Consider the following 23,478-nt stretch of genomic DNA (forward strand, 5'->3'; position numbering starts at 1 on the left):
AACTGGATTCTGTGCAGCTGGCTAATAACATGGCCTTCAAGGGGCCACATTCTTTGCAAGTGGTATACAAACCCATATATTCCTTTTCCCCCACACATTTCCTCACAAGACCATTCAGCATCTCTGTGGAATGGCAAACGATGCTGGCCTTCAATTGAGATGAGTTCAAATCCTTGCTCAAACAGGCAGATCATGGGGTGGATTTGGGCAAGTTACAGCAAAGCAAATGAAAACCCTTGTGATTTTTTTTTAAATGCACTACATAACTATCTCCTTTAAAAAAATGAAAACAAATTGCATATGTGCCACCTAACGTCTTGGAGGCAGGGCAGAAGACAAATGCCACTCCTAGATTTCTTTTCACAAAACCATGACAGTTAAAAAACCCCTTCTTTTTGGTTCATAGTTTCGGAAGTCTCTCAGGTTGTCAATGGGAATCTGTAGCATAAACTACTGTTTCTATCAGTCATCCCTTCATTAGGACAAATAGACAAGGAACCCAAAAGAGGTTTTAAATCATGATTACCACTTCGTGGGCTTTTATTTGCTTCTAAATAAGCAAAGAAAGAAAGATGTCTGCAGGCTATAAAGAGGCAAAGAGTGTGCAAATATTCCATTTATTAATTTAGACAGAGGGATAGGAAAGGAAACTTCCTTTGAAAAACTTCAAAAAGGAGTATCCTTTAAACATGCTTAGATGTGCTAAAGGAGGAAGTTTTCAAGGATGAACCTTGAATTTGTACTTCATGTTGATATGTAAAAAAGTAGATAATTATAGGGTAGGGTTTGTCAGCTTATTCATAAAGGTTCAACTGCTTTACGTCAAGATGCAATTTCTGCTTTGAGGATGCCCTCCTTATGAACTGCCATTTAAAACTGCACGCTTATGCCTACAAACAAAGGGGGATTAAAGTACAGAGCACAGATCTGACATTCACAGCGAAGTTAATGAAGCTGCATTTATATTAGCCCATAAAGGTTTAGCGCATATGTGCTTCCCGAAAGGCACAACATAGTAATTGTTTTTGTAGGTCTTATTCAAGTGTATATATGTTAAATAAAGAAAGAATAATGTGAGATAAACCGCATGGATCTCTAACGTTAGAAAATTACGATCTGTGGACCAGAATGTATCAGTTCATTGATATACAGAGACGCCTAAACCAAGAAACCCAAGCGCTTTCCTCACGCCTGTTGTGTCTTTAGCTCTGTGCCAGGAAGAAACAGTGGCTGTACTAAAAATATATAAGCGCAAAGCAGGAGGTATGATTATGAAGGGGGTAATACAGAAAGGGGTACATGAGGACCAGGGGCCATGACTATTTGCTGGCCAAAATGTTAACTAAAATCAGTTGTCAGTTTGTGAAAAATCTAACACACACTTAGCAGTTTCAGACTAGCCCATAGGCAAAACACAACTCAGCAAGCACCTAGGTGCCCCCGCTCTCTCTCACACACGCACACCTTGCCTATTTTCAAACATGCTCACATTTACACCACCTCTCTTGAACGTGCATGTACATAACAAACAATTAACTGCAGGCTGTGTTTAAGTTTATTGCACACCTTCCACTTGTGTGTTCACGGCTGCTAGTAAAAGTGCACCAAACAGGGGGAAAGTCTCTGTCCTCCTCCTGCAAGAATTGAACAGCAAATAGGGGACTAAGATCCTAATACTCCGTATACACCCTTGCTCTAAAGTAGAGCTATCTGGTAAAAGATTTCACACGGCGCACACTCCTCTCTCATTCACCCACCCAAAACTCAGTTCAAGAGAGCCATTAGAAATCATGCATACGACTGAGTGTCTGCTCTTAAGCTCTTAAATCTGAATGGCAGAATCCACATAACCATTGTGCTTTTAAACTGACATTCTTTTAATCCAACAGACCTGATTCTTCCTGTTGAATAGAGAAAGATATATCAATGATACAGAGATGAAGGGAGAAAGATTAAGCTAATGGACACCTTACTATAATCGGAACTATCCAGAAAAAAAGTAACACAGATGTCAAAACACATTATCCTATTACAGCCATGCAGTAACACTTTGATAACCCTGATGCACAAGCCTTCTGAGAGTAACTGCACACTGCATGATGTTACAGTAAAGACTGAATAAAGTCCTCCCATTATATGCTTTGAATTGATAGCAGGTGTCAAAAAATGAGCAAAGCTATAATTATATAAAAGGTTCTCGTGAATTCAAAGGCTAAACTTTTCGTTGTTATTACACAACGTTTTAATGAGCTGAATGTTTTCCTGGATTTTTTTTTTACAAATGCACACACCAAATAAAGTCCTGGCAGAGGATATGAAGCAAGGAGAAATTGCCCAAACGGCACAATACCTGTATGTCCACCCACTGAGCAGCTACCCACTGGGCATTGCTACAGAGGCTAACAGATCACGCAAAGTGATGGTATCGCTTTACTCTGCTCTGATTAGACCTCACCTAGAGTACTGTGTTCAGTTTGGGCACTGCAATCTAAGAAAGATGTAGACAAGCTGGAATGTGTCCAGAAGAGGGCAACAAAAATGGTGAGGGGTCTGGAGACCAAGTCCTATGAGGAAAGGTTGAAGGAGCTGGGTATGTTTAGCCTGAAGAGGAGAAGACTGAGAGGGGATATGATAACCGAAGATCGTGCAATAACCATTCAAACATCTTCAAGTACTTGAAGGGCTGTCATATAGAGGATGGTGCCAAGTTGTTTTCTGTTGCCCCAGAAGGTCGGACCAGAACCAACAGGTTGAAATTAAATAAAGAGTTTCCGTCTAGACATTAGGAAGAATTTCCTAACAGTTAGAGCAGTTCCTCAGTGGAACAGGCTTCCTTGGGAGGTGGTAAGTACTCGTTCCCTGGAGGTTTTCAAGCAGAGGCTAGATGGCCATCTGTCAGCAATGCTGATTCTATGACCTTAGGCAGATCATGAGAGGGAGGGCATCTTGGCCATCTTCTGGGCATGGAGTAGGGTGTGTGGGAGTGAGTGAGCTGTGAATTTCCTGCAGTGTGCAGGGGGTTGGACTAGATGACCCTGGTGGTCCCTTCCAACTCTATGCTTCTATGAAAGCTGGGGCTTACTCCTAGGAACAGGCAGGTATGCTTTTCTTCGGATGCCCTGTGCTGAGAAGCTGGAGGTTAGCTGTGAAGGCTACGCAGTCTTCACTGGGGCCCCAAATATCTCAGTCAGGAAATGTCTGTGGCGTAAGGAAGCCCCAGAACCTACGGACCGTAGAGATCCAATACACTGCATTGTAGAACCCATGTCTTGAAATCAGTACGGTGCAAAGGTGCTTGGGGGCTTAGGACTGATTGCAAACTCTTGATCTCACTAGCACTGTGTTTCATACAGTCTTAATTAAACCATAGTTCTCCAACAGTATCATCAAAAATTAATCAAAGGAGGAGGGGAAGGAAGAACAAAACCTGAGCCATCTGTTGTGAAAGAGCACATCTACTGGTGGCTATCATCAGCCCCCAGCTGTAAACCCAAGGAAAAAGAAAAAGAATGTGTCATCGAGTTGTAACCAACTCATGGCGACCCCATCCACAGGGCATTCCAGGCAAGAGAAGAACAGAAGTGGTTTGCCATTGCCTTCCTCTTCCTTGATGGTCTCCCATCCAAGTCCTAACTCCGGCTGACCCTGCTTAGCTTCCAAGCAGGCAAGCTCTTTGAGGAAGGCAGCTGCAAAAATCCTCTTTCCAGCAGCAATGCAGTGTCCCTGTAGCTTAGAAATGGGTACAAGGAATGAGTTATCCAAGGCAGCTCCACAATCAACTCACGTTGATGGGACCGGCCATTATTTGGCTTCTGTAAGATACACAAGGGGACAGAAACGGCCAGGGAGGAACAGCAGCCTCTTGCAACCACTACCTATGTGTTGCCTGTTTCTTACAACAGGAGCAATGGGGCTGGGGAGCTCCAGAGTTCTGAATGGAAATCTCTGTGGCAGAAATTGTGTCCCCAACGCTCTGCCTACTCTAGACACCAGATTCTCCCTGGTCCTATCCACAAGCGTGCCTTTCCAGTTTGCCCAGTGAGGTCCTGACTACTCCTTTACAGCTGCATCAATTCTTTTCTAAATGTATGTGGATTTTTACAAGATTATTTTTAAACTGTGAATGCATAATGCAAAGCAACAAGAAGATGAAATGTTTGAGCAGCTGGATCAAAATATACAATTTCCTAGGAAGCAGAGATTAGAGATCTGTACAAGTCCAACTTTGAATAGAGCCATTTCACTGGCAGTCTAACAATAGCAAAAAAGGGGAAGGGGGGGTGACATTCCCCTCTGCATAGCATGTTGGTAAAAGGAATTATTTTTATATTTTCTATGGTTTGAATGTTCTATCCTTTAAAAAAAGTCTGTGGCGTAAACAGCATTACTGCTGGGAAGAAAGAGGCTAAAATATGAATGTTCTTATAATTAAACATATATGTGGGATAAATAAACATGATGGCTGATTTATACCCAGACTGCAGAGAAAATAATTTATGTTCATGCATACACACATATATATTGTTCATTAGACGGATCAGAAACCTCTGATTAAATGACCTCTTGTGGTACACTATAATATTGACATAATTACTTTTATGACCACATCCATTTTACCATCCTTTCAAACCGATCTTCTATCTAAGCACTCCTTTAATTAAACATATTGCCATTTTCCCTCTGTTTATAAGGCATTTTTCAGGGCCACTTGAAATATGATGAATTTTCTATGCGACAGCTCTTCCATTTGAGAGGTCAGCATACAAAATATTTTTTTTTAAAAAAAAGTATGCGGGAATCACTGCATGTGACAAGCTACAAGTAGTCTGCATAAACATTCCTACATGGAGTAGTAAATTTAGCAGGAAATAACATGATGTTCTCAAACCAGCCAGAGTTCAATTTTTTTGCTGAAGTGTGAAACCTCAAGCTGGGACCTCAAGCACAGCCCCATCAATCACACAATAATCGTATACTAAACTGGTTTGTAAAAATCAAAAACAGAATTGGAAGAATCCTGCATAATGTAAACTCTTTTGGACTTATCATAATGACATCTTTCTAGTATACATTCCTTCTTTGAGCACAGTGAAGAATTAATCAAGAAGCATATCTTCCTGAGAAAACATTTTGGGGCTCAAAAACTTATTTCCTTGGTATCGAGAATCAGCGCAGCTTGCTGGAAGACTATTAGAAACCCTGTTTCCTACTTGCCTTTTTTATTATTAAACGAAACTATTTGTAATCTGCACCATTCAGATCGCCACGGCAGAAACTGCACAGCACTTAAAGACCACAGTTAAAGCACGGAAACCATCTACCCTGTCAGCGAAGTTGTCATTAAGAAATAACTGTTACTATGCATACAGGACCCAGAGCCACTAATATGGCATTTTTGCCATCACAGCTGCTTGTTTCTAGTTTACCTCCGCCTATGGAATCTCGGCTGAGAATTGGGCAGGTGCATTATGCGACTTACCTGCTCCCGAAGGTCAGTAGTAAGTGCCCTATTGGGCAACCAATGCATCCGATACAAATCTATCTCAGCTCTCCACACTTCACCACCGCAATGTGATTTCGTGGTGCTGCCAAACCTGCATCCCCGGCTTTGCGGACCAAGAGATTCAGTTCTGCAGAGCTCCTTCCAGCCCAGGCAAACAGCCATGGCAGGTCTAGCCCAGCTGTCTCGCCTAACTTCGGGAAGGCAGCTGCAATTGCTATTTGTAGTCTAGAGAACAGCAGCGCTTGTTCTTTCAGGGACTACAAAGAGAATCCCAGAGCTATCTCAGTTGCCTTTCCCCGCTTTAAGAAAGGAATTGGAGTAACTCAGTGCCACCCGCTCCAGCAGGGGGAAAGACTGGACAGAGCTGCTGGTTTGCAGAGAGCCAGGAACGGGGAAAGAAGGCAGTCATACGGAAGGCGATGCCGCAGGCCGTGTACAGGACTGAGACTAAGCACACAATATAATCTTGTACATTCAGTAACCCATACAGATTAAAGGGTGAAATTCTTCAGCCTTCATTCAAATGACTAATTGTGCTCTGATAAAGTTGCACACGGCTATGAAAAACAGCTTCTCCTCTGTCAAAGCTGTCAACAAGTATTTTTTGTTCTCTCTCTCTCTGCGGGACAAACAACAGCTAGGAGGTGGGCAATTTAGACAAGGTAGACAGTACATATGGAAGGGCTTAAACACCCACTCCCCACTGCCAAACAGACGGTCAGCCCCCAGTTGCTGCATTTTGAGTTTGAAAAAATTGGACAATCAATCACAGATGTCCCACTTAATATACAGTTTGGGCTCCTTATAGGAAGGGTTGGAAGCCTGGACATTACAGGTTTGTAAAAAATCATAATCTGCTCTCATTTGAAAGATTCTGTACTGTGAATTTTAAAACTGTAACAAGGAGTGAAATCCAGACTTTATGCATGATCAGAACTTATAAAAATCTCTGTGCAGTTTCCATGTGCTTGCTTCTGCAAGCTATTAAATACATATAAAAGACCGGATCCACCAAAGGCTGTTTTTCTACTAAACATACTTTTTTGTGCATCATTTCTAAGGTTTCTGCTACTCATATGAAGTACATTATATATGCTTATGTACAGTACAATTCTATTTATCCCAATGGCCCACGACACATCCCAAACTTTTAAATAAGCAGAGCTACGTAAACAAGAGCAATGTTTGCATATGATTATCTCTATATAAGGCTTGAACACATGAACCTGCCTTATACTGAATCAGACCCTTGGTCCATCAAAGTCAGTATTGTCTACTCAGACCGGCAGCAGCTCTCCAGGGTCTCAGGCAAAGGTCTTTCACATCACCTACTTGCCTAGTCCCTTTAACTGGAGATGCCGGGGATTGAATCTGGGACTCTTCTGCATGCCAAGCAGAGGCTCTACCACTGAGCCATGGCCCCTCCCCAGGTAAAGCTTTCTACTGAAGGCTATCCAGGTAAAGCTTTCTACTGTATCCAGTACTCTGTACACATGATGTAAGGGTAACATACATACACAGCAGTGCAAACATTATTAGAAAAAGAGTTGTCAATGGGCCACAAACATGAAAGTTAAATAGTAAAATTAAGTGGCATATGGAAATATGGAACCCCCAATTCATTGCCGTAACAATACACTTCTACAATTGCTCCTGAGAACTGGCATTTTCATATTTGGCAGGCAAGCCTGCACAGCACTCAATTCATTAGGGAATTACAAGGGTACACCAAACAAAAAATCACTACAGAACCTAGCTAGCTACTGTCACATGATCTAAGAGAACCCTGCCATTTGGTTGCCTGCAGTTTTTGAAAGGGAACCAACTGTTCTAAACAATTATGGTGCTCCTGAAAATATTGTGTGTGTGTGTATATGCACACTGTCAAGTCATAGCTGACTTACTGCGATCCTGTAGGGTTATCAAGGCAAGAGACGTTTGGAGGTGGTTTGCCATTGCCTGCCTCCCCGTAGGCTGAGAGAGTTCGGAGAGAACTATGACTGGCCCAAGGTCACCCAGCAGGCTTCATGTGGAGGAGTGGGGAATCAAACCCAGCTCTTCAGATTACAGTCCGGCCGCTCTTAACTACTACACCACACTGGCTCCCTTGAGACCTTATATCACTTGGCTGTTCCATTCACCTTCCTAGCTCAAATGTCGAATGATTAGAGACTATTTTGAATTGAGCCAATCAGCCTAGAATCCATTTTGCTTAACCCTGTATTACTAACAATGTTGCAATAAACTATTGTAAAGCAACAATTAATGTTTTTAATCCTATTAATTGCACATCTCATAAATATGTCAATTACTTGCATCCTCCAATGTGCTTCCAAGCATAATCTGTGCTGAACTAAAAGCCTACTCTTGTCTTATCAGCCAAAGGCTTTGCTAGGTACAGTTGGAAATTACCAAGATCTATCTGATTCCAAGACAGACTGCTCACAACTGTTTAAGTCTCACATTACTTCACACATTGTTTTCAAAAGGAAATAGGTTTTCCCCCTTGAATCATATGCCAGGACAAAATGAGACAAAAACTATTAAGAGTTTTATATGACTTAAGAGGTTTTGGTAATACCAATAAGCCCATGAAGGTTCTTCCCAACTCTTGAGGCAGAATACACAAGGGGAAATAGTAAACTTCTAGAAACTGTCATTATCTAACTCATGTAGGGTTGCCAGGTCCCTCTTCACCACCTGCGGGAGGTTTATGGGGCAGATCCTGAGGAGGGTGGGGTTTGGGGAGGGAAGGGACTTCAATGCCATAGAGTACAATTGCCAAACTGATCTCTATCAGCTGGAGATCAGTTGTAATAGTGGGAGATCTCCAGCTACTATCTGGAGGTTGGCAACCCTAATCTCATGTAACAAAATGGACACTACGTTAAACCTGAGAGTACAGAATTAATTCATTAATAGCAGATTAAAAGTGAGGATTTCAAATATCAGTCGTGATGGTACTGTAAGAAAGAAAAAGAATTCTATGTACAAACCTTCCTTCAGGAAATATAATAGTTTAATAGATTTCCCTCAACTAGATTTAAAAGGGTTTTCCTAAAACAAACATATATATATAAATTGTAAACACAGGCTAGTAAAAATGGTAAAAACAGGCTAGTTAAAGGATCAAACAACTTAGATTTAAGGTCTCATGATCAACTAGAACTAACGAAATCTCCATATGAATCCCACTTTAGGAATAGAATGTGCAGTATTTGTAGTTCCAATTATGTAAGAATTTTCAATTAATACATGTTAATACAGTATTATCACGTCAGCACTGAACTGACAAAAACAGAAAGCATACACAAGCAAAATGAACTTTGCATTCACAAACGTCTCTTTCAAGCCCGCAAACAAAGAAGAAAAACCAGAACTCATCTCGGTTTAACAGCTGCAGAGTATTCTTGCATTATGCAGGAGTTAGAAAACAGGGCCATTTACAACATTTGCTCAAGCAATAGCTGCTTAAGGAACACATGATGTCTAGCAATATAAAAAAAGGTACTATACTTTTAAACATCAGGGTTGTTGTTTTTTGTAAAAAACATTCATTTGCACATAGTGCCAGAGATTTCAAGGGGGCTATATGTGCACAAGCATTTAAAGAATAAGGGCCTAAAGGCATGTATTAATTAAAATTTGAAAGTAGAGTCCAATGTGATTGCCTGAGTCAGATGAAGGGGGGGGCGGGGGGAATACACCCAGAATTCCTTGCTGCACAACTTTGAGGGCAATTCCTGAGTTCCATCCCTACAAGTTACATTTGAAAAGATTCTATTCCTTTCCACTGTGAAGTATTATATATTACTTCACAAAGTGGATGAAGGCTAAATGTGGAAAATTTTGTAGGACTTTGGAGGGGGGGGGTAATAAAAAAAGTATCAGAAAAAGTCTGCAGAGACAGACTAGCCACATTTAGCCCCAAAAACATGCACGCTCAAAGATGGCATCAAGATATCACACTTAACCCTGGTTAAGGAAAACTGTGCATAAACCTTGCTCACTGCCAGCTTAAACACCTCGCTCTTCCTTTATCCCTTCCTGCATGGAAAATCCAAATTAAAGGCTAACCTTGGTTACCTGTGATATATGAATGCAGACATGCAAGTTAGACATGGTTTGGCTTGCAATTCCAGGTTTTGTGGGGTGGGGCAACTAGCTTCAGTTAACACACATGCCTACATTCCTACCTCACAGGTAACCAGAGTTAATTTTAAACTCTGCATAAGAAGGAAGAAGGATGAGCAGAGCAAGTGCACGAGTCCAGCGATATGCCAGGTTCAGTTCTCTTATCTGTGCTTAGGTGTGATGTCTGAACTCAGCTGGAGGCTTTGAAATCCAAACATTGCTCCTATTAGTTTTCGCTAAAAACAACAACACAGAGATGACAGATTTTGATACTGTTCCCGACAAATCTCAACCCAGCTTTAAACATCGGTGCTTAAATTAATGAGGCAAGACCTCAGATAATAGGTTTGAGGTACCAATTTCTCTTGGTCCCAGGATGCAGCCTTTTGAACTGAAGTTTTCTCCTAAGGCTTATGAAAGTCATTATTTTGTAAGCACTCAAATAGTCACATTAAAAAAATAATATTTTGCCTACTTTGGATTAATATCTTCAAACAACACACTAAATACATTTCATTATGTATTATTAAGTGCTTAAAAACAGATGGATTAGAATCCCAACAGGTCATCCCACCTATTAGCCAATATGATCCACTTATTAGCCAATATTATCCTCCTTTAAACATTAACTCCCTGCGTTCCACTTATTTAATCCAAAATGTGCACTTAACCCTCTTGTTACAATTGCCATAGCCAAAGCAATTTCCTAAACAGAAATGTAGCCCATTCTTCCATGGCAACTCTTGTGCAAGCATTGAGTTAGCAATCAAAATGTTCAAGAGACACAGAAAGCCCTCCGTAGTAGCCAGGAAAATGACCTTTGGAAGAACATAATATCGCCAATAAATTTTTTTAAAAATGCTCTCATTAACAGTAGCAGACCAAAAATTTTATCCATTGAGAAATTATTTGCTCTCTCGCTTCCCTATCTGTAGTTTCATGAAAACTTGGAGCAGAGTTGTTTCTTCCTACTCAGAAGACTGCTTTTCTTTTTCATGCACATGTGTTGCATGCTCAGTCTGCTGTGCTTTAATCGTTATGCATACAAGTCTGTGCAGTCAGGGTGATTTCTAGACTTCAGTTCCCAGTCCCAAAGTGCACCGGGTCAACAAAGAAAAGCGCTTTCTGTCAACATCTGGAGCATTTAAAGCCAAGATTCAATCGCAGACCATAAAACAAGACTGGTGAAACCTGATCCCCTGAAAAGTATTGCCATGTGAATGTAGGGGGATGCTACAATAACCATCAAGATCCTTATCATGAGCAGAGCAAAGTCTTGGGGGCAAGGAAGGTGATCACAATGTATGAACAATGTGAAAAAGCAACCAAAGGCAGATGCACTGTTTTACCACCAAGTTGCCCACTACTTCTGTAACATCAAACAGATACACAAAATCTGAAAAAGAACAACAAACAAGGAATGCGGCTTGGTTGGTCCTACTAAAGGTATTACATGGATTGTGTTTGTGGCTTTGGGTTTTTTTTCTTTTGGAACAGAATAACTGTAAGTAACATCTTGCAGCCAATAGCTACTCACAAAAGCATTAAAACATTTCTGAAAACTCCCTGCATTTGTTCAATGACATCATACTGACCTGCATTATTAGGGTTGCCAACCTCCCGGTGGTGGCTGGAGATCTCCTGCTATTACAACTGATCTCCAGCCGATAGAGATCAGTTCACCTGGAGAAAATGACCGCTTTGGCAATTGGACTCTATGGCATTGAAGTCCCTCCCCTCTCCAAACCCCGCCTTCCTCAGGCTCCACCCCAAAAATCTCCAGGTATTTCCCAACCCGGAGCTGGCAACCCTAGACATTATACTTGTTCAACTGCCTGGTAGCAGTTTTGGAGTGGATGAAGGCTAACAAACTGAAACTTAATCCTGACAAAATGAAGGCACTAATGGTGGGAGGAAGGCCCTGTTCTGGGTGGGGCTGCACTCCCTCTAAAGGAGCAGGTTCATAGCTTGGGGGTGCTCCTTTACCCAGGCCTATTAGATAAGCAGGAGGCAGCAATGGCCAGGGGTGCCTTTCACCGGCTTCAGCTGGTGAGCCAGCTGAGGCCCTTCCTAGGAGGAAAAGATCTTGCCGCTGTGGGGCATGCCCTGGTAACATCTAGATTAGATTACTGCAGTGGGCTTTACTTGGGGCTGCCCTTGAAGACTGTCCAGAAACAACAAATGGTGTGGCAGTAGTGTTGACTGGAGGGTCTCATAAGGACCATATAACTCCAGTCTTGTTCCACCTACACTGGTTTCCAATTTTCTGCACTGTACAGCTTGGGACCAACATACTTTAAGGACCTCCTTCTCCCATATGAACCTACCCACTCACTCCAGTCATCCTTAGAGGCCCTGCTTCAGCTGCACCTGCCATCTTAGGCTAGACAGGCGACAACCTGAGAAAGGGCCTTCTCCGTCATGGCAAAACTTCGGAACTAATTCCTCAAGGAGATTTGTCTGTGTCTTTTTATCGGTGTCCTTTGCCAGCAGGTGAAGATCTTTTTGTTTTTTCTAGCATATCCCCAATAATGGTATTGGCCTTCCTTCTAGTGCTGTGTGTGTATGTGTTTTAATTGAATTTCATAATTTGAAATGTATTTTTATTGTTTAAATGATTTAATGTTTGCCACCTTGTGGACCCTGAATGGGTGGAAAGGTGGCACAGAAACATTTCAAATAAATAAATAGATAACATTACCCCTTTCCCCCTTGGTTGCAGATACCTAGACACAGTTCTCCTCTCCGGTAAAGACAGTAATTGATGAAACACATTTTAAAACCTATGTCTGCTTGCAGAAACAGCAGGATAACGCACTTCAACGGAATCCTTTGTGTTGAATAGCCACAACTCTAAACAAAATGATCATTGGAACAAAAGATGGCTGTTTCGCACATTAACCGTGTTCACAGATACAGAAAAGCATTCTCCGCGTCACTTGTGAAAGCTACCTAGGACAGGATGGCTTCACAGTGAGCCTCCTTAAGTCGACACAAACAACAATCCATGTTTTTCCAAGCAGAACCAAGACAAAACACAGGCAGACGGTTCCCTGGCAGGGCTCAACCTTGGCCTGGAGGCAAAACAGATCACACGGAAAGGGAAGGAGCTGGACCATATGGGGCCACAGCACACTTGAAAGGGTCTACTGGAGAAAGCTCTTGGGGGAGTTAAAAAGCATGTGTAAAAAAATTAAGACGCGCTGGCCCTCATCACTAATAATATTTGAAGCACGCAGACTCTGTGTTGTACCAACAGTGCTGGGGTGAAATGGCACACCAGTCTGTCTTCCGAAGGACAGGCAATAGCAGTCACAAAGGAGCTTGAGCCTTCTCCCTGGAAGCGCTGATTCCACAACATAAGAGTCACTGGACAGTGACAATGGAATCCTTGCCACCAACACCAGTGAAGATCAGGCTTTACAAAACTCCGAGACAGAGGAAGGAAAAGTATGCCTCATGCTCACAAAAATCTTCCCTATCCCTGAATGAGAACAGCATGAGGCACTGCAAGCAAGAAAGAAATGTTTTCCGTAGGCCAGTGGCCCATACACGGCCGTTTTTTATAGGTACTATCTTTCACCGGGTTTCAGCTGAACAGCTTGACCCCTCCATTGAAGAAGAAGAGGAGTTGGTTTTTATATGCTGACTCTCTCTACCACTTAAGGGAGACTCAACCCGGCTTACAATCAACTTCCCTTACCCTCCCCACAACAGACACCCTGTGAGGTGGGTGAGGCTTAGAGAGTGTGACTGGCCCAAGGTCACCCAGCTGGCTTCGTGTGTAGGAGTGGGGAAACAAATCCAGTTCACCGGATTAGCCTCCGCCGCTCATGTGGAGGAGCAGGGAATCAAACCCAGTTCTCTAGATCAGAATCCACCACTCCAAACCACCGCTCTTAACCACTATACCACACTGGCTCTCATTGACTACAATGGGTGATAGCAAAACACAGACCATTTTCACAAGTGATGTTTAAATCTTTTTTAACATTTGCAGCATCTGCTGTTTTAAAGTAATATCTATACTGGTTGGAACATACATTTGATTAATCTTTTTTATTTATCACAAGCACTGTTATCCTGCCTTCTGGCTATAAATTCTCTTCTCTCTCTATTCTGCATGAAAACATGCAAAATCGCACAAAGACTCCAAAGTGCTCTTAGCGCATGTGCACGAGAAAGCACTCCCAGTACCTTGCAGCTTAGCTCTAACGAGACATCATTAACAGGTGCTCACAAAATTAAGACAGCAAAAAGAGCCATGTTTTGAAATGCCCTTTTGTAGTTCAGTCCATAAATATAAAAGTTCTGACACTGCAATTACCCTTATAATCTTTCTATCAGCAACCTCTAGATCCATTCCCTTCTCTCCCCCACATCACTGTCCACTGTCATGGATACAAATCAAAGCTAGAATACCTCTCTCAAGTTCCACAGTATTTATTGGGGGAAATACGCTTAAAAAAAAAAATCTGTTCACTTATACCCTCCAAAGTGCTAAATTCCTCTGATCACCAGTTTGTTTAAAGCACCTGTAGTGTGAACCAATTTCCACCCCTCAAAAAGCTTAAGCAAAGCAAACATCTATGCATGTGTCTTGAAGTTTATGATTCCCCAGTGGACTGAACTAGTGAAATAAGAGACCACATCTACAGTCATTATATTCTGACAAGGTTATTTGCTAGCATAGCCCTAGAAGACACCAAGTCATATACAAGCTGGTTAGAGAGAAAAAGAACTGTTGTGAGATTATTAGGATGACTTGGACGTACACTTCGATCCACATGGGGGTGGAAGTCATTAAGAACAATGCAGTGCTGGGATTTATAGCCCATACAGAGAGTTTGTAACCACTATCAATTAAAGCCGTATGAACCCTCAGCAACATGACAAAGCCATTTGTCAGGCATATTTCCAAGTATCCCTTATCAAACGCTATCTACTAAAAACCTTTTAAACCTTAATACATCCGTATCAGTTGTTTCCTCTCTTTCATCCAGGCATCAGTCACCAATAATTTGCTGATCCTTTGCTGTGGGGACTTAGAAGGGGGAAAGGTCTTTAGCTTATCCTATTAAATAAACAGAGTGACCCTTCATTAAGCTTAGACCATTCCTGTCCTCCTAGCTTCTCCCCATAAAAACTGATTTTTAAAAAAGAAAAATGTAGCTCTGAATGTGTGTGTGCTGGATTTGTTAAAAAGGAAAAGCCACACATTGGGAATAGAGGTAATGTAGTCTCCTCTAAATGTTTTTGAAGACTGACATTTCCTTTCCATTACTACTACCATTAACAGCAACTGTCTTCAAAACTGGTATTAGTAGCAGAGTCAGATAAAGGAATATAAGGAGCTCTCTGGAAACAGCAGCTCAAATGCTGATAACCTGCTAAAAACGATCCCTTCCTATTTAATTAACAGGGGCAACCACGGACCTGAGCATGCATCTATCCCATACCTAAAGGTACTAAGGGTTGCAAAAGCTAAGAGATACCCTAAGGATGAACAGCTTAGCAAGTACTTTCAAAAAGTGCTTAAATCTTTTATGACCCAGTTCAAACACCCATTTTTTAAAATGCAACAGCACCTTCCAGGATGTGCTTTTCACGAAATTCAAATCCCACTCCTTCAACATGCAATTTTGCTCCAAACAGAGACATCAACACAAATGAAACAGTTCTTTTGCTTTTCCTTCTGAACTTAGATGTAATAAATAAAAGTGATGCACACAGTTATGAAAACAAGAGAAAACATGACAGGAAGATGCAGTTTCAATGCCCTTCATAACCAGTCAGTAACAGAAATACACACAGCGGCAAGTGTGATAATGCACAATACAATCAAACCCTAATACAATTCTTTTAAAATGATAACGGATTAGCAAAACCAAGCAGAACATTCATGTCGAGAGTCGAGACACACAGAATTATTTTATATCATTCAAGCATTCACCAACTATCGTGTGCAATCATTTCTTTGCTTCACTCAAAACCAAAGGACGGTTCAAATCAATGAAGAAAATAACAACTACCTTCTTAGAGTACTATGAAGTTGTGGCCCCTGTCAACTTCTGCATCGTGCCCGTAGCATTGAGCTAAAGGTGACCCAAACTGGGGAATCACTGCACTCAGCATTCCCCCATAAGCAGCAGCCACTTGCGAGCAGTGAAGAAATACTCAGTGCTAGGACATCACATCACATGCCTTCTTTATCTAAATATCATCAGCAAGACACAGGAGATACAGAGCAGTGGAAACCACATGCTTATGCAAATACACAGTTTAGCTCTGAGAACAGATACAGCAAAACATACCTGCAGTTGGGAGGTGGATCTAAGGTGATGTCAGCCAACTCCTTTTGAATCCTACAGCAATAAATCAATAGTGAAGGTAAGGAATTTCATGAAATCTCAGGGTAAACATGGTATACTGTTTCCCTAGGTAACATCCATAGAAACTTTGTGGATTTATACATTTCTTCTTTGCCTCCGAGAGATGGCCCGGTGAACATTTTCAAAACTCACTGATCTTTACAACAACCCTTTGATAATTATTATGCCCACTTCACAGATGGGGAACAAGACGCTAAGCGCGACTGTTTAGTTCAGGGTCAACAAATAAATCCAGTCCTTGCACCTGTATCTTCCAAGTCCAACATATAATCCACAAGAATGTACTAGTTTTTCACACAGACTGATGGGGCGGGGGGAGAGATTCTGACTGATCACTTTAATGTCATCATAGGAATTAAGGCAAAATACCATGGACAGATCTCTCTCAATGAAGGAAACCCAAGCATCAATAAAATCAGTAACAGAATTCCCATTGATTTTTATCACTTAAGAGGTTATTGACAGGCTATGTTTGGAGAAGTAGCTGCGAGCCATTCCTTCTCATTGGTTTTCCTTCCTTAACAGGAGGCACAGAGTAATTAACAGCCAATACCAGAATCAGCCCCTACCCTTGCTGGATATTCCTGATTATATGTGTCCCCCCTTTCACTACTTCTGCATGATAGTAACATCAGTGGGAACAAGATGGAGAGTTCAGGACTTGTCAGCTAACTTTGTGAAAATACTGATGTGCCAGTCACACAAGAGATTTACAATAAGATACACAAGCATGAGGTTAGCATAAGTTGTGTGTGTGTGTGTGTGTGTGTGTAAAGTGCCTTCAAGTCGATGAGATCAGGCTAGCCTGGGCCATCCAGGTCAGGGCAGCATAAGTTAGTTAATAAAATAAGATACACAAGCATGAGGTTAGCATAAGTTAGTTAGTACAATAAGATGCACAAGCATGAGGTTTGTGTAGGTATTGCAAAGATTTGTGGCCTTAATTCACATGTATGACTGCAACAGAAATGCTATGTATGAAAGATTGAAAACAAATGTAAGATTTGAGAGAGAGGATGACATACCAGTTCTCCCTTAGACCTCCCCTACTCCTAAATGAACACAGTTAGATTTAAAAAAAAATGTTTTCCCAGGGAAAACCAACATTTCACTGTCTGAGTATTACCATCATCCATATCTACCAAAAGGAAAACAGAGGAAGAAATGAAGTAATTTGCCCAAGGCTATGCAGTAAGTCAGTAGCAAAGCAAGAAGTAGAGATATTTTTGGTTACAAGACACAAGCTCTGAACTTCTCTGGCTATAAATATAGGTGATATGGATTGTAGCAAGACTTGAATGGAAAAATCATGCATATGCGACGGGGGTGGCAAAGCTATTGTTGAAAAGGAGTGCACCAAAGGATGCGGTAAAGAAAAGCCATCACAAGCATTTAGTTAGCCAGAGAATGCAGTTTCTGCTTAAAGATAATCTCACCTCTTGGCACTGGTAGAGAGGAGCTTGGAGTTTTTACTCATGCTGACTTTACTTTCCTTCTTCTTAGGTGTGTTTGTCTCTTTCTCGGTCTGTTGGTTGGAGGATGAAGATGAGGAAGAGCTGGTGCTAGCCCTCGAATCGTCATCCGACATAGCTACCCCCCACTACGCACCCCAAACCTGGAGAGGAGACACCACAGGGAATGGGAAAGGATAGAGATTTTTAACAGGAGGGCAGGGAACCTAACTGCCAAAGGGGTTTTGGCTCTACCTCTTTGGAAAGGGATTCTTCTCCCTTTAGGGGCTTTGGAAGAAGAAAGAACAGCTTTGAAGAGAAGAAAGAAACAGCCCCCCATCCCAATTCCAGTAACATTTAGTGCCAGCTCCATCTCTGGACACGGGGCGGGGGGGGGGGAGAGAAGAGCAGGAGGCGGGGTGCACAGAGATCACAAAAATTAATAAAGTGGAAACATGATTAAGGAGTCTAAGGGAATTCCTTCAACGTCGTCCCCCAGCATTTACACACCAGACCGATCACCCTCCTGCCAGATCGATTCCCACGAGTGTCCAAGACACATGGAGAAAAGGGGGTCTAAAGCAGAGCAGGGATCGGTGCCCAGAGAAGAGTAAATATTGGTGGAAAAGAATAATTGCCACAAGATTAAGGGAGGAAGAGATTCCGTAAATGGGGTGGAGGGGGGGGGAGGTCGTGCTAGGGAAGGATTACCAGAAACTGGGGGGGGGGGGGATGCCAGAAGAGATTAGAGGGGAAACTGGGAACCACAGGAAGTGAAAATTTGGGAAGGGGGGTTAATACTTTTCAGAAGGCGCATTATCAGCGAGTGCCAATGTGTGTGTGTGTGTGGGGGGGGAGGTTTGCCCAGAAAGGGAAAAGAGGTAAAGCGAAGGGGAAAAGGGCTCAGGGGTGGGGGAGGCGACAGGGATCACGAGCTGTCGGGAATCATTTGTGGACATGGGGAGGCGAGGATTCCCCACTGAGATTAAAGCTTTTCCCTGGGGGGGGGGATGCGTGTGCAATTCGAGAGCAGCCAGTCCCCAAGGGACCTGCCCCCCTGCTTCTCCCCGCCCTATTTTTTTGGGGGGGGTCCGCTTGCCACCCTCTTTCCTCTCCCCTCCCCACAATCCCTACCCCCTCCATGCTATCTCTCTCCAGGAAGAAAAGATCGTGCCCATCCAGGCGCCCTCCTGCCCGGGCTGCCCTCCCCCATCTTAGCCTGGGGAGAAAGGAGAAAAGTGGGGCGGGGGAGGGGGGGCGAGAGATCTGACAGCCCCAGACAGGAGATCCTCCCCCCCCCCCCGGTCTCCTCGTTTCTCCGCTTCTCCTCTCCCACCCACCCACCCCCGGTCTCTCTTTTGCAACCCCCCCACCCCAATCTCCAGCTCTTTTTGCAAGCCGCAAAAAGCCCCCCCCCTCCGCTGCCCTTCCCCGTCTCCCCTGCTCCCCGGGCCGTGGGGGGTGGGTGGGGGAGGAAGCCGGGGCGCCCCTTCCCCATACCTCTCCCTTTGTGTCTGGCTGCTGCTGCTCCTCCTCGGTGCGGCTGGGCCTGGCCACTCGTGTCTCTCTCGCGGGGAGAGAAGCGGAAGTGCTGCAACAGCAACTATTTAACAAGCAATGGCTTCCCTGCCTGCCTCTGCCGCCCCCACCCCCACCCCCACCCCCCCCTAAGCCAGGGGAGGGGAGCCAGCCGGTGTCACGCACAGCGCACGGGTCGGGAGACGTGGGCGCGCCGCCCGGGTTGGTCTTTGGAGGGGAGACCCCCAAGGAAGACCAGGGCTGCGGTGCGGAGGAAGGCGCTGGCCAGCCGCCTCTGTTCGCCTCTTGCCATGAAAACCCCCCAAAAGGGGTCGCCATAAGTCGGCTGCGGCTTGAAGGCACCTTCACACACACACGCACGTTTGCGAGGAGGAAGCCCCCCCGGTCCCAGATCGCGCCGTCGAAGGGGGGCTTCCCTGGGGCATCCCGGAAGGATCCCCCTCCCCACCCCTCTCCACGCGCCCTTAAGGGTTTTTAGGGAGGTGGGGAGAAAGGCACAAGGGAAGTCCTCGGCGAGGTGGCCGTAGAGTTGGGAGGGGACCGCCGGGGTCATCTAGTCCAACCCCACCCACCCCCCGCCGCACACTGCACGGATTTCACGACTGCCTCCCCCAGTGACCCCCCCCTGCTCCATGCCCAGGAGATGGGCAAGACGCCCTCCCTCTCGCGAGCTGCCCCTCATGAAAGGAGCGGTGTAAATACTGCACGTTTGAGCGCTTGGCTGTTCAGAGAGATTCAAAAACAGTGTTTGTTTTTTTCCCCGCACAACGGGTCGTTAAATTGTGGAACTCCCTGCCCCAGGATGTGGCGATGGCTGCCAACTTGGAAGGCTTTGAGAGGGGAGTGGACATGTTCGTGGAGGAAAGGGGTATTCATGGCTGTTAGTTAGAATGGATACTAGTCATGCTGCATACCTATTCTCTCTAGTATCAGAGGAGCATGCCTATTATTTTGGGTGCTGTGGAACACAGGCAGGATGGTGCTGCTGCAGTCGTCTTGTTTGTGGCTTCCTAGAGGCACCTGGTTGGCCACTGTGCGAACAGACTGCTGGACTTGATGGGCCTTGGTCTGATCCAGCAGGGCCTTTCTTATGTTCTTATTTAGAGGCATCTTAAACAAACAGCCTGCCCCCCCCCCAGTCCCCCCAAAATGAGGGCAGTGTCTTTTTCGGGTGTGTGTGTGGGGGAGAGGACTGAAGGATGGCTCCTTTCCAAAGTGAGTGACTGAGACAAAACCTGAAGGGTTTGTGATGTTTCGCCTCCCACGGAACGATTTCCCAAACGCTCCCCCCCTTCTCTTCCCCATCAGTCATAGCCTCTTAAGAGCATAAAAGGTGGGAACTGAGAGATGCGTGTCACTGCCTTTGGGCGAACAGGTCTCCCCCTTTTCACGTGGTTGCCCCTTGCGGGACAGCAGCCACCTGGCCCGGCTCTAGAGGTTCCAAGCACAGCAGACTTTGGGGGTGGTTGCAGTCCTCAAACAAATGGCCTGCCCTCCCTGGCAGAAGGACCTGCCTGCATCCATTGGAGCCATGGACTTTGACTTGGCCCAGCTCCACAGGAGCTAGGGCCAGTCTTTAAATTCCTACCAGTTTTCACTCCTATGGCTTTAACTTTACTCTGCTGCCTCTCAGCCTCTCTCTCTCTCCCCCCCCCCCAAAAAAAAACAGGAATAATTTTTTTTCTCTTCTGACAGTGTCATTCTGACTAAACCAGGTCACAATCCAGCAAGTGGGGCTGGGTTGTCATAAGAACATAAGAAAGGCCCTGCTGGATCAGACCAAGGCCCATCAAGTCCAGCTGTCTGTTCACACAGTGGCCAACCAGGTGCCTCTAGGAAGCCCCCAAACAAGACAACTGCAGCAGCACCATCCTGCCTGTGTTCCACAGCACCTAAGATAATAGGCATACTCCTCTGATCCTGCCCAGTTGTGAGTGCTGGAATCTTTGCTTCAGAAGATGTAGAGAAATGTGATGGGGTTTGGGGAGGTATATTAATAATGGTTAAGAGTAGTACTGTAGGAAAAAAATTAGCTGTTATCAGCATCGTCTCTGTTTCTTTTACCTAATTTAGCTTTGCGTTCTGTCCCCATTAACTTCTGAGTTGTCCTATATAGTAGTGCAGGATTCTTTTGTTCCATATGGGTGACATCACTGGCATACAGTGGGGAAGGCCGTGATGTCACCAGTCCCATTCAGAGATCTTGCAGGAAGACTCCTGGACTTGGCAGCACACCGAAGGAAAATCTGGTTTTATTTCTAAATGTATTAGTAATCCGGGAGCTAATCAGTGAGTCAGAAAAGTTTTCTTTCCTCTCGCCTCTAAACTGCTGCAACGGACTTGCTGGTGTATAGTTGAAAAAGCAGTTACAACTAGCAGACATTCCCGTCTTTTTGATGGGCTGCAGCCTCTTAACCATGCAGTCTTCTCTCTTCTGGGAGGGTGCAAAACCAAAAGAGGAGACTTGTCGTGTACCAAAAATCCACGTTGATCTGGAAGGAGACTCTTCTCACACACACCCTTCCCCCATGGAAAAAAGCTGGGTATAAAGGGAGATGGATTCACCAGGCAAGGGGAAGGAAGCACCCTGTTTCACTTAGTAAAGCCCAGTACAGCCCTTCAAAGCCAGCTTGCTTCTGGGAAAGCAAGCTGTGTAAAAAGACAGATGATGGCCAGGTTGTGCCACAAGAAAGGGAGGTATGGAGAAAAATTATCCTCCAACTTCTGATGTGAACTGGGCTTTCTGTTCTTCTGGTAGCTTAAAGCCAGGTACAACCCAATGATATTTTTGAGGGAAAGAAGTATTCTCTCCCAGTTATCTTGCAGCTAGGGCTGTCCCTGTACAGTTGGCTTACATCCAGTGAAGGCATACTGTCACAAACAGAAAAGGGAGCACTTTCTTAAGAAATGGAGGGTGTGCTTAACCAGAAACCCACTGCAACCAAGAAAGGAACACTGAGTATTGGTGTTTATACATAAGGCCACAATTATTTGGAGCGGTGGACTCTGATCTGGAGAACTGGGTTTGATTCCCCACTCCTCCACATGAGCGGCGAAGGCTAATCTGGGGAGAAAACGCATGGTCGCTTTAGCCTCCTTTATTCCCTGTTTCAGCCAGGATTCATCCAGGATCTAATGCACGTTCGGCGAAACATATGAGTTTGATCCTGGCTGAATTCTGGCTGAAACAGGGAATACAGGAGGCTAAAGCTACCATGCATTTTCGCCCCTGGTGAACTGGATTTGAACTGGATTTGTTTCCCTGCTCCTACACACAAAACCAGCTGGGTGACCTTAAGCTAGTCACAGCTCTGATAGAGCTCTCTCAGCCCCACCTACCTCAAAGGGTGCCGGTTGTGGGGAGGGGAAGGGACGGTGATTGTAAGCCAGTTTGATTCTGCCTTAAGAGGTAGAGAAAGTCAGCATATAAAAACCAACTCTTCTTCTAATCAGAGAGGTCTCTGCATAGACAGAATCCCCAGGGGAGTGCAAGCGTGTTCATGCACTCTGCTGGTGGAGGCCTTACTTCCCAGTGTTAGGGATGGAAAGCAGGTTTGCCTTCCATTAGTTCTTATATTACATTGTCCCATAGAAGTGAATGGCAGTCATTCTCTTATGCGAGAGAAAATTAGGGCCAAACTATATGCAGCTCTGATGACATTTCCCCCTTTTACAAAATGCAGCTGTGGAGGCTGTGATCTAAAGCTGAAGATGTGTGGGGGAGGTGGGAAATGGCTTCTTAATCCAGCAGGTTTTCCACTAAAATTCTCCCCCTGCCGTTTTTCACTCCCACAGGGGAAAAGATATGAGAACATGTTCCTTTTCCGCTACGTTGGGAGAAGGCAATTGGGAGGATGTTTAGCTGCAAAATTTCCAGAGGGAAAAGGATTAAGTTCTTTCCCTCCACGCAAATCTTCAATTTCATATTGTTGCATTTTGCAGAAGAAGAAATGCTGGCAACAACCAGTTTACAACTTTCATGTTTTGCCCTATATAGCTATGTTTGACCCTATTTGAAGACAGATTTCATGTGCAGATGGATATCAGGTAGCTAAGTAGCTGCATATAAGTATCATATGCAGGTCAGGGGTGGCCAGTGGAATAATTTCCCAGGTGAATTTTTGCAGGAGCCATGCTGATCAGGCCAACAGCTGGGTGCAAGGGGCTCACATAGCATGCAGTCTGCCCCGAAAGCTTCCCTTATACATTGGGCCCAGTCATCTGTAAAGCTAGCCCACTGAAGCCAAAAGAGATGCAGCAGGTCATTTTGATCATCTGTTAATATTGTATAATATGGTCATTTATGCTGGTCTATACAAGTGTATCTGAGGCTGCCTCTTGTTTGTGTGTTTCTCCTTAAGCCAATAACAATTCAATCTTAAGGGCTGCCGGAGCTGGGGAACTGTGGTGCAGCTAGTCTGCTCCCTAAAGGGTTTGGTTAGTGAGTGGCTGGCAGGAA

The 23,478-nt window shown here is 44.2% G+C and overlaps 1 protein-coding gene across 1 annotated transcript in view; it reads right to left on the reverse strand.

Moving 5' to 3' along the window:
• The window catches only part of UBE2E1 (ubiquitin conjugating enzyme E2 E1), a 55,961-nt gene extending 36,841 nt beyond the window's left edge, over positions 1-19,120 (reverse strand). The window contains exons 1-3 of the mRNA XM_056857724.1: positions 18,981-19,120; positions 17,466-17,644; positions 15,952-16,002 (exon numbers count right to left, since the gene is read on the reverse strand). Coding sequence (XP_056713702.1) covers positions 15,952-16,002; positions 17,466-17,617 — 203 coding nt within the window. The 5' untranslated portion in view covers positions 17,618-17,644; positions 18,981-19,120. The remainder of the gene's footprint in view (positions 1-15,951; positions 16,003-17,465; positions 17,645-18,980) is intronic.
• Positions 19,121-23,478: the final 4,358 nt, after the last annotated feature.

The sequence above is a fragment of the Euleptes europaea genome, chromosome 11 (genome assembly GCF_029931775.1).
Source record: "Euleptes europaea isolate rEulEur1 chromosome 11, rEulEur1.hap1, whole genome shotgun sequence".
NCBI lineage: Eukaryota > Metazoa > Chordata > Lepidosauria > Squamata > Sphaerodactylidae > Euleptes > Euleptes europaea.